The sequence below is a fragment of the Procambarus clarkii genome, chromosome 54 (genome assembly GCF_040958095.1).
Source record: "Procambarus clarkii isolate CNS0578487 chromosome 54, FALCON_Pclarkii_2.0, whole genome shotgun sequence".
NCBI classification, from domain to species: Eukaryota; Metazoa; Arthropoda; class Malacostraca; order Decapoda; family Cambaridae; genus Procambarus; species Procambarus clarkii.
Window position 1 is genome coordinate 34,007,507 of NC_091203.1, and position 12,045 is coordinate 34,019,551.

General features: G+C 44.5%; 1 protein-coding gene across 2 annotated transcripts in view; it reads left to right on the top strand.

Annotated features, from left to right (window-relative positions):
• Positions 1–12,045, top strand: part of LOC123751960 (probable G-protein coupled receptor Mth-like 3) — a 372,755-nt gene that overhangs the window by 318,775 nt on the left and 41,935 nt on the right. Inside the window, exon 4 of one of the 2 annotated variants that reach the window (XM_069305227.1) lies at positions 654–917. The exons of the other annotated variant lie outside the window; for it this stretch is intronic. Within the exon in view, the coding sequence (XP_069161328.1) occupies positions 654–917 (264 nt within the window). The remainder of the gene's footprint in view (positions 1–653; positions 918–12,045) is intronic. 2 annotated transcript variants of the gene reach the window in all.

Genomic DNA, 12,045 nt, shown 5'->3' on the forward strand with positions numbered 1-12,045 from the left:
AGAGATGATTTTTGTAAAATTATGCCATAATGTTTATATGTGTTGTTCTCGTTTTAACTTCGACCAGCAGGCATTTTGCCATTCCTCTCCTTGATGGTATTCAAAGACGCAATTGTCCTGGTCATCTTTATGGATTTCAAGAATTGTATTCCATCTCATGATATAGCGGTTACTTGCAAAGGGTGAGTTCAAATTTAACTTCAGGATCGACATAGTCGATCAAGGTCAAGATCAGCCATGACCTCTGATCTTATCTTGTGGTTACTTTGTGGGAGTTTCGAGGATTCGAAACGTAATGACGGGGCGTTCCGAAAACGCCCGGTCAAAACGACGTCTGTGATGAACCCCACGTGAGGTGGTCTTCCATACATAAGCGCAAGTTCCTACAGTCTTGTTTACAAATTGTACACATCACCTTGAGAAAGGATGTAGGGGTGCATCCGGAAATTAGTTTTTACGACTCTAACATATATATTGGGTCTTTCCTTCACCCTCAATTGTACAGTTAATACTTTGGTCGGGGCCAAAGAACCAAAGCTCAACCCCCGTAAGCACAACTTGGTGAGTAGTTGTACTGTATATCTGTTATTACAACCGTACTCTAAGTAACAAGCAAATTATTTTCACTACAATAATTATTTATTTACTTCCAGGTTCCATGACTGGAGCGTTTGCATGCCATGTTCCTGAGTCCAAGGCAGAGACTGTGAAAAGTAATTTTCAGTCAGTTGGAGTGGTATTATCAGCCATATTTCTCATAGTGACAGTAATCTTCCATATTGTCATCCCAGAACTACGGGACATGCAAGGCCTCTGTCTGCTGTGCCATATGTCCTCGCTTATTGTTGCAGACTTGGCATTATTTACGTCCTATATTTTCTCAAAAGATTTGACTCGAACTCACTGCATTATCAACGGTAAGATTATACTAAACTTATTAATTATTTGTAAATACATTTTCAATGTTAGACAATACTATATTGATTTATCTAGACAGTTTAGAATGCAGTGTTTAAGAATTGGTGTAAATTTTATTATTTTTTCTAAGCAGAGCAACAATTTATTTCTGTAATTAGTTGCTCTACGTCATTTAATGACTAAAGGCTCGTTTTTCTTTTACTTTTTAAATAAAAATTCAGTTGAACTTCATTTATCCGAAACTTCATTTATTATTCCTAAAACTCTTTATATCTGATTGAAATGCAATTTTTGGATTAGTGTTTCCCCAAAATATATTATCCAAGTTCATACTCGCCTAATTGGAAATGACTAAAACAACTGGATTAGTTAGGTTGAAGAACTATTTCAGATTTATGCTGTTGGTGTACTGGTACTATATATATATATATATATATATATATATATATATATATATATATATATATATATATTATATATATATATATATATATATATATATATATATATATATATATATATATATTGTGACGTGAAAGTGTTGGAGTGTAGATGTTCGGCAGTCCTCCAATGGCAGGTGTCAATGCCTGGTCTCACTTAAAAAAAAGATTGACTGCTTGCCTGTTGTCTGTGGTAAGTGAGAGAGCGGAACACGTAAAACACAAAGTATGAACAATGAAACTTTAATATATACTTTAAACATAAATGAAAATAAAGACAAGTCCCGTGGCAATGAATAGTGCAATTTAAATAACAAAGATAAATGCAAAAACAAAATAGATTAAATAGTATAATGGTGCTGAGAATATTGGCTATGGCTGAGACCTCCCTTAGTATACAAAAGCCAGAGAGCTTAGTATGCCAGAGAGAGATGTCAACTCTAAGAGCACAAAGAATATTCTGAAGTTGATGGCTGGTCCAGGCTCAGACGTCGACTCAGGTAGATGGCACTGAGGTGCAGTGTGCAGGTGTGCAGTCGACGAGTTACCAATCAGGAGTAGGCAGGCTGGGATGGGTAGTTGGCTGGTTGACGACAAGCCGGCATGGAGGGTGTGTGGAGTTGGGGGGTTAGGGTACGTTTTGCCTCCTGGTCAAAACGTTTTGTGCTACTGGTGACGTATCTTGAATGTAGCATCTTATACTTGTATACTGGACGTAACTTTAGGTAGGGAAGAGCAGGCTCAATCTCTCTTGAAAGAGATTATCGTCACAAATAGTATAACTATATTAATAACTGTAACTATATTAATAGTATAACTATATAGTGACTCTCTATTACTCCCTTATCTATCCATATCTCAACTATGGTATTTGTGCTTGGGGCTCTACTACCCAAAATCATTTACGTCCTCTAATTACTCAACACAAAGCTGCTATTAGGACAATATCCAATTCTGGCCCCAGACATCACTCGGTACCCCTATTCAAATCCCTGAATATGTTAGACATTAAGTCACTGCACATTCTCTCATGTGTACTATACATATACAAAACGCTAAATTGTAATGCCAATCCTGATCTCAAAAGCTTCATAGAAGGTTGTAACAGAACCCATGAGCACCACACCAGAAATAAATACAGTTTTGATATTCCTAGAGTACGACTTAATCAAACCAGAAATGCTTTACAAATCAAGGGGCCCAGAATGTGGAATGACCTTCCCAACCATGTTAAAGACAGTACCTCTCTCAACCAGTTTAAGATAAAAACTAAACACTACCTAATAAATTCCCTGTAACCTACCTCACTCCTCTATTGTCAACCCATGTCCGTTATTTTCTTTTTTTTTTTTAATCAACACTGTTTGTCAACCTATTGTATTTGTGCTGCTTTTTCAGTCATGTTCCCCCTTTTTTTTTTATCTTTATTTGTATTTGTTCTCAACACTTTTTATTCTTTATGCTCAATTAGTATTAAGTTCTAGATATTAATGTTTTTCTTGCCCGAAACGCATTGCGTAATAGTGGCTTTAGGCATTGTATGTACTAGCTCTATCTATATATCAATCCATTAATGTAACATCACTTGTATGTATATACCTTACCTGAATAAACATAAACATAAACAACTCTCCCCCCGAAGCCTGCGGTTCCGGGTGAAGTTACGTCTTCAGGTGGTAGAGTGGTAGGTGAAGTAGCCTCTACCTCATAGACTCTGGAGAGGGCGTCTGCTATGATGTTGTTAAAACTCTTGATGTAGAGATCTGCAGGTTGAAATTCTGCAGATATAAAGCCCATCGTAGAAGCCGTTGATTGTTGAATTGGGCTTCGTGCAGGAAGCCTAGGGGATTATGGTCCGAGTAGATGGTGGTAGACCGAGCATCTTGCAGGGACGATTCGAAGTGCTGCAAGTTCAGGACGATGGAGAGTGGCTCCCTTTCGATCGTGCTGTAGTACCTTGTAGCTGTAGTAGCTAACAGGTAGAATCTCCTCGCCTCGTTGTTGCATCAGGTCACCCCCGATTCCGGTACCACTGGCGTCGACATGGAGGATGAAAGGCTTCGTGATATCTGGTGAGGCGAGAATAGGATTAGAACATGGCAAAGGAGCACTATTATAGTCCTGTAAATTGGGATGAAGATCAGGTAGGATTTCCGAGTTGGAAAGCACCGACTCAGTGTTAGTGCTTTCGGGAGAAGCAGGGAAGGTTTCACTGTGGAGGTATGGACCTTTAAATGTGGAGACTGCTACCAACACAGTGGGGGGAGTACCTTGATACTGCTTCAAGAGGTTGACGTGGCACAACTGAGTCTTCCGCCGCCTATCTGGAGTCTGAAGAACGTAGTTGTGGTTGTTTCTGCACTCCATGATGCGGTAAGGTCCTGAAAACTTGTTTTGCAATGGAGAACCTGGGATAGGAAAATATGCCAACACGAAGTCTCCTGGTTTAAATTTCCTTAATTTGCTGCTTTGGTCAAAATGAGTCTTCATCCTCTCCTATGACTGTCATTAGCAAATTTACGTACTCTCTCTAGAATGTGTTTTAGGTTTTGAAGAAACTGGGGCACATTCTGAGGGTCACTGAAGGTGGCATTACGTAGAGAGTCTTTGAAAGCTTTGAGAGGAGTACGGCACTTACGTCCGTAGAGCATCTCATAAGGAGATACTCCTAGAGACTCATTGGGGAGACTTCTGAAAATGCACATAATGAGATCAAGTTGTTTATCCCAGTCCTTCAAGGTATCATTGCAGAATTTCTTTAGGAGTGCTTTAATAGTCGATCACTACGTTCAAGAGAACCCTGTGAAGCAGGATGATAGGGGCTGGACAGTACCTGTGTGATGTTGAACTCCTCCAGTGTCTTCTTGAAGAGATCACTGGTGAAGTTGCTGCCACAGTCACTTTGAACCTCTCTTGGAAATCCATACTGGGTGAAGATCTTCAATAGGTGTTTCACCACAGTAGCAGCCGTAATGTTCTTTACTGGAACTGCTATGAGGAATCTGGTGGTAGGACACATGATAGTTAATATATAAGCGTTGCCAGAACTGGTCCGGGGTAAAGGACCAACACAGTCTATGATGAGTCTGTGGAAAGGTTCCGCAGGCACCTGGATAGGAGTTAATGGAACCTGGGGAATAGAGATGTTAGGCTTACCTGCCATCTGACATGTATGACACTGTTGTACGTACTTTTCAACGTCTTTTACCATACCTGGCCAGTAGTAGTCTTGTCTGATTCCGTGGTAGGTTTTGTTGAAACCATAGTGAGAAAGAGCTCCGTGGGCCAGGTGTAGAATATCGGGCCGTGTGCTGGTGGGAATCAATAGTTGTTCGACATTGGCCCGATCGTCATCCTCTTTCAGCTTGCTGGGTCTGTATCTGCGGTAGAGCAACTCATTCTCTAGGAAGAACCCAGGGATACTGTCAGGTTGAGTCTCAGCCTGGAAGAATAATGGTGTTAATGATTGATCTTCCCTCTGTAACTTACGGAACTCCAAACTGGTAAGATTTGGGGGTAGGTTCTGAGGATCGTGAGGGACAGCGGTAGCAATAGAATCAGCTGGTTGCAGTCGTGCAGCTTGTGCACAGGTGGTCACCAAAACCGGAGGAGAAACTTTATCACTTTCTTGAACCTCTGCTGGAACATATTCAAAGATGGGATTATCCATTACAGAGGTACACACCTGGGGTTTGTCCGTGATGATCAGGTTGGACGGTTGCAGATCTTCTGCCAAGTCGTTGCCCAGGAGAAGTTGCACTTCAGGCATGGGAAAAGGTTTTTACCTGATGGCGACTTGGACTTCACCGGTCACGAAGGGACAATCCAGGTGGACTCTGGCAAGTGGATATGGAGTGGTAGCAGTAAGGTCAGTTATAAGGACGGTTTCCCCGGTGTAGGTGACGTTAGGCACAGCCGATTTCAATATAATGGACAGAAGAGCCGCTGTGTCCCTCAAGATCTTCAATTTGAAACGTCCCTCCAAATCTGTACCGTTGGTAGAGACAGTTCCAGGATACAGGTGTTTACTGAAGAGAGAAAGATCATTAACATAAACACCAACATTCATCACAGGCTTACCGGACTTAGGAGGAGTCTGTTTGGGTTTAGTAGATTCATTGCTCTTGTATTGAGCCTTCCCACATCTATCTATGGTATGTCCATAGAGTTTGCAATTCTACAATACAATTGTGAGCTCGCTTGATCTGTACTCACTTTATCGTAACTATACCAAGACTTCTTACTGGAAGGTGGTTCTGGTGTCAGCCGGTGGATGAGGCTGTAGGTGTCAGCCGACTTCGCACACTTGATGTAGTCGGTTTCTTCTTTATTGCTAGATATAAACGGACGGAAGTTGGAACACGTCTCAAGAATTCCTCAACTAGCATGAGGTTGACGAGTTCTGTAAATGTAGAGACCTGTGCTGCTTCCAGCCATTTCATGAAATATATTTTCTTGGTATTGGCAAATTCTAGAAAGGTGGTGGTACTTGCCTTTAGATGGTCACGGAATTTTCGTCTGTAGCTTTCGGTGGAGAGAAGGTAGGCGTCCAAAACTGCTTGCTTCAGAGTCTGGTAGTCATTCTCAGACGCTAAGGTACCGAGAGTAATTACAGCTCTACCTGTAAGATGCACTCCGAGAAGGGTAGACCATTGATCAGCAGGCCAGCTAAGTTGATTAGCTAGGGTCTCAAAGGTGGTAAAAAAGACATCAATCTCTGTCTCAACGAATGGTGGCATTAACTTACTTGCATGGGATATATTGAAACTTACTGGAAGACTAGCGGTAGCTTGCTGGCGTTGAGTGTGGTGTGTAATCTCCAACGTGAGTTCTTGTTGACGACATTCTATAGCCATAGCCGCTTGCCGTTTGTCATGCTCGCGTTGTATCTCCAGGTGGCGTTGTTTTGCTTCAAGCTGTACTCGCTCACGCTCTCTGAATACGGCCATCTCACGTTCTTGCTCTTCTTTCCTCATTGCAGCCTCTCTTTCCTTCAGAGTCGCCTCGCGTTCCCTTATTTGGAGAGCTTCTTTCGCCAGGGCAGCCTCTCTTTCTTATTCTTCTTTTCTGATGGCAGCCTCTCGTTCTCTCATGTGGATAGCGTCTTGCTGTTGCTCCCTCTCGAGCTTTGCAAGTTCGAGTTTGAGTTTCATAGTTGCCAAATCATGTTTATCTGCAATAGAGTAAGTTTCGTGAGTTTCAGAGTCAACTGTCCCTTCATCTAAGAGGTGATCCATAATTAAGTTATGCAATTCATTTTTTTTGGCTCCATGGGGAACATCTAGTTGATACTCGTGTGCAAGAGTTTGTAATTCAGTCCTCTTGGCACGACATAAGGTCCCTATTTCACCTTCTGGATCGTTACGAAAAGCTTGGAGACGAAACATGGTGAAAGATAGCAAATAAATGTACAACGAATATAGTTGTGATATGGTAAATGTCAGTAACAGGATAACGTGGCAACTGGTAACTATCCTGTGGAATTTTAATCTTTAACAATTAACGTTAATTTTAGGATGGTAAATGATTAATAAATCAAAATCGTAGGAAATCTTGTACCTGGTACTCAGTGTAAGAGGATAAGGGCAAGAAAATCCTACTAAATAAATGAAACTGAGTTTCTAAAACAAATGAAACATTTAATTGCTCCAAAAGTGAATTAGGTAGTCCAAGAATGTAGGCATACCTTGCCGAGTCTCTATAGGACATAAGCAAGGGTTTCCCACTAAATGAAATATGATACTTACAGAATTAGCGAACTTTGTGCTCTGTAAAAAGAAAGCTAATTCCCTACTTAAGTAAATATCATCATCTCTGACCGACGTGTAGGGGTGCGAGTGTCAACTGGTGACGAGAACTGCTGCTGAGGTCCCAACTCAGCAACGTAGTCCGTGCTAGAGGAACTATGGCCCTCTTATCCTCCTTCGGTCGGATTGCAGAAGATAGGGTGCTTTGACCCGAAGACAAACCAAAGTACCAGGGTACCACAATGATGATCTGCCGATAATATGAGAAATATCATAGGGACAAAAGGTGGTAAACACGAGTAATAAAACGGAGGGAGAGATGACCAATTAAGAGAATGACTGAGGCCTACAGTCACCACGTAATCCAAAGTTAGCCCACACTCACCATATGCTACTCTCGGAATGCACAATACACACAGCACAATATATATATGAAAATTAATGATAATATTGAAAAGTAACTATAGCAAAGCAAAGTAGGCTTACCACAAATTGACGTTCTGGTACTAGTACCTGAGTGAAGCTCCTTGGACAGGCCCTCATTAAATGTGACGGGAAAGTGTTGGAGTGTAGATGTTCGACAGTCCTCCAGTGGCAGGTGTCAATGCCTGGTAACACTTACAAAAAAAAGATAGACTGCTTGCCTGTTGTCTGTGGTAAGTGAGAGGGCGGAACACGTAAAACACAAAGTATGAACAATGAAACTTTAATATATACTTTAAACATAAATGAAAATAAAGACAAGTCCCGTGGCAATGAATAGTGCAATTTAAATAACAAAGATAAATGCAAAAACAAAATAGATTAAATAGTATAATGGTGACATGGTGCTGAGAATATTGGCTATGGCTGAGACCTCCCTTAGTATAAAAAAAGCCAGAGAGCTTAGTATGCCAGAGAGAGAGATGTCAACTCTAAGAGCACAAAGAATATTCTGAAGTTGATGGCTGGTCCAGGCTCAGACGTCGACTCAGGTAGATGGCGCTGAGGTGCAGTGTGAAGGTGTGCGGTCGGCGAGTCACCAATCAGGAGCAGGCAGGCTGGGATGGGTAGTTGGCTGGTTGACGACGAGCCGGCATGGCGGTTGTGTGGAGTTGGGGGGTTAGGGTACGTTTTGCCTCCTGGTCAAAACGTTTTGTGCTACTGGTAATGTATCTTGAATGTAGCATCTTATACTTGTATACTGGACGTAACTTTAGGTAGGGAAGATATATATATATATATATATATATATATATATATATATATATATATATATATATATATATATATATATATATATATATATATATATATATATATATATATATATATATATATATATATATATATATATATATATATATATATTTACTGAGGAGTGAGGACGGAGGAGCTGGACGGACACGTGGTGAGCAAGGTCCTACACTTGAAACAATTTCAACGAGGATCACGATGCCTGAGCCAGCCAAGACTTGACCTGTGTAGGTATGAATACCTGCTGAAGGCCCCAGGGGTGACAAGAAGAACCGTATCTCCTTCATTCCAACACTATGAACGTTGAATGGTGCGTTGTCTGAGCTTTGTGTATGGCTAGGCAGGTACACTGTATGGGTGAGGGTGAGGGGAGGGTCGCCGCCGTCTCAGTGCCGCCACCCACCAGCCCCCAAGGCGCGGTACGGGGGGAGTGATGGGGGAGGCTCTCGAGCTGCCTACAGTGATGTTAGTGGAAAGTTAGTGCGTTCGTAAGCAAATCGGTGAGTGTAGTGTTAAAAACAAAGTGCACTAGTGATTTCCCCGAGTGTTTGATAGTGTGTAACAAGTGTGACGGCGGCCTCCCTCGTGTGCCCCCCCTCCACCACCCCCGCCTGCCATCTTCCCCCACCCCGCTACCTACGCCCGACCCAGCCAGCTGCCCATCAACACACAGCCTACCCACACACGGTGCCCAGGCCATTCCCAACTCCCCCAGGAGGGTAATGCTTGCCGTGTTACTCTCCACCAGGGAAGGAGAGGGTGCACTCAGGGGGCAGCCAGGCGTCATCACATCTAGGCATGGCACATGTCGCACCTGACACACAGCCTCTTTCTAGCCAAGAAGATGGCCACCCAAGAGGAAACTGTCAAGTGTGTGACAGACGGTATCGTCTCAATTCAAATGGAACTGTCCGCTATCATTCTCTCAATTCAGGTGGTTGTCTAGGGTCTAGGCGTCTGCCCCGGGGCAGTGACGATGGACAACCTGCTGCAGGAGCGAGGAACAATATCTCCCTCAACTTCATTTCAGCAGATAATCTGCTTGAAGCAGTCAAAGCGACGTCCACCAGGACCTTGCCCCACATCCCCAAGGCTGCCCGTCATCAAGCAGCAGCCAAACTCACCAGTCTGCTGACAAAGGTCAACAATGCTCCCAGATCCTCTGGATCGTGGCACAATCTCCTTTTATTTGGGAATGCATGCCTAGCATTACCGCCCAGGAGAGACAAGTCATTAGCAACCTCTGTAATCAGGGCACTTAATGAATTCCCCAGAGCAGACAACCTGGTCCGCCTCCCCCCTCATGCCAAGAACACCAGCCGCAGGACGACCAACAATAACTCATCTGAGAACCACAAAATGAGAGCACAGATCACCAGGAAAATAGAAGAGGGCAATACCACAGGTGCCATCAGAATCATGACCAGCGATGACACTATTGCCCCCAGGAACGCCACGACAGCAGAGGCTCTTCAAGACAAACACCCACCCAGAGCCCCCGACAGCAGCAGGGATCCCCAGGAAAACAATGCTGGCATAGAACCCTTGACTGTTCGAGAATCTGAGGTGTACAAAGTAGCCATGTCTTTCCCAACAGGTTCAGCAGGGGGCTTTACAGGCCTAAGACCCCAGCACATCAAACAAATGCTGAACCCGGTGCTTGGAGATGCTGCAAAGGACCTTCTAGTGGAACTTACCAGATTCTCCAACATGTGTTTGGCTGGCGGCATCCCTGAGGACATCAGGCCTGTCTTTTATGGAGCAGCACTCTGTGCTCTAAAGAAGAAGGATAGGGGTATCAGGTCCATTGCCGTTGGCAACACCCTCCGACGCCTTGTAGCTAAGGCTGCAGTGAGATCTATCAGCCAGGAAGCAGCCACCTTGCTGAAACCTCGTCAGCTCGGGTTTGGGATTCCCCTAGGTTGTGAAGCTGCAGCACATGCAGCGCGGGCTTACATTGTTGATCTCCCGGACCAGAAGGCACTAGTAAAGCTTGACTTCAAAAATGCCTTCAATCAAGTCAGACGAGACGCTGTCCTCAGGGTTGTACACAACCATTTCCGTCCCCTTTACCCATTCATCCGATCGTGCTACAGTGGGGACTCTAAGCTTCTTTTTGGGGAGCATGAAATAAACTCCTGTGAAGGTGTCCAACAAGGTGACCCCTTAGCCCCTCTCCTTTTCTGCCTAGCTATCAAAGAGGTCACTGCTAGTCTGACAAGCGAGCTAAACATCTGGTACCTGGATGATGGTACTCTAGCTGGAACTCCGGAAACCATTTTGGAGGATATAAGGAAAATCCAGGAGCAGGGAGCAGCCTTCGGCCTCATTCTCAATGCATCCAAATGTGAAATAATCTCCCGCAACCCAGACATCACTGGGCAAATACAAAATGTTCTTCCAGACATTCACGTTGTCGAGCCAACGGACTGCACTCTCCTGGGTGCCCCCATTGGCCCACGAGCAATCGAGGAGGTCCTGGTTGCAAAAATCACTGACCTAAAGAGAATGCAGGACAGGATTGACAAGATTGATGCCCATGATGCTCTCTTTCTCCTTACAAGATGCCTGTCTCTCCCTAAGTTGACCTACTTTCTGAGATGTTCTCCATCCTACAGCAGCCCTAAGTTAAATGTGTATGACACCCTTCTGAGGTCCATGCTGGTGAAAGTCCTGAACCTGCCATTGGACGACTCTCAGTGGGAGCAAGCAACCCTTCCTGTAAGACTCGGCGGCCTTGGTGTCCGCACAGCCTCCCAAATTGCTCTACCAGCCTTCCTTTCCTCCTCTCATGCATCGCACGACCTCGTCAGAGATATTTTACCTGCAACCCTGAGAGATTCAGCAGGAATACACGATCCTGCTTTCACTGAATGTTCAAATCAGTGGGATGTTCTTGCAGCCCCAGCAACCATTATAGAGCCAACAAAACAACACAAACAGTCCGGCTGGGACCACCCTCTAGTGGAAAAAGTAGCTGATGCCATGCTCAGCGTCGCAACATCAGACAAGGAGAAAGCCCGCCTCAGAGCAGTGCGTGCCCCCCATGCAGGAGACTTCCTCCTGGCAGTACCCTTGTCAGCAATGGGCATGCGCTTAGATCCAGAATCCCTTCGTGTAGCAGTGGCCCTCCGCCTTGGTGCCCCAATTCACACTGAATACAAGTGTATTTGCAACAGGGTGGAAGCAGACCAATACGGACTGCATGGGTTGCATTGCGGAAGCACAAAGGGCTGGCATGCAAGACACAACGAGGTCAATGACATCATCAAGAGAAGCCTCGTCTCGGCTGGGTGCCCAGCGGAGAGAGAACCTCGCATCCTAGGGGTCCAAAACCCGGATTTCCCCGCACTTCGCCCTGATGGCATCACCATATACTCATGGAAGGAGGGTAGACAGTTGGTGTGGGACTACACATGGGTATCCACACTGGCTGACACCTATGTACACTTCGGAGCTGATCAAGCAGGTGGGGCGGCCAACCACAGGGAAACAGCAAAATCACTCAAGTACAGGCGACTGGAAGGTCAATACCTCTTTGTTCCCATAGCGTCTGAGACGCATGGCCCCTGGGGCAAGAGTGCCTTGGGATTTCTCAAGGAATTGGGTTCCAAGCTCATTGACGTCACCAGAGACCCAAGGGCTTCCAGTTTTTTATTTCAGCGTCTCAGTGTGGCGATCCAGAGGGGAAATGCTTGCTGCGT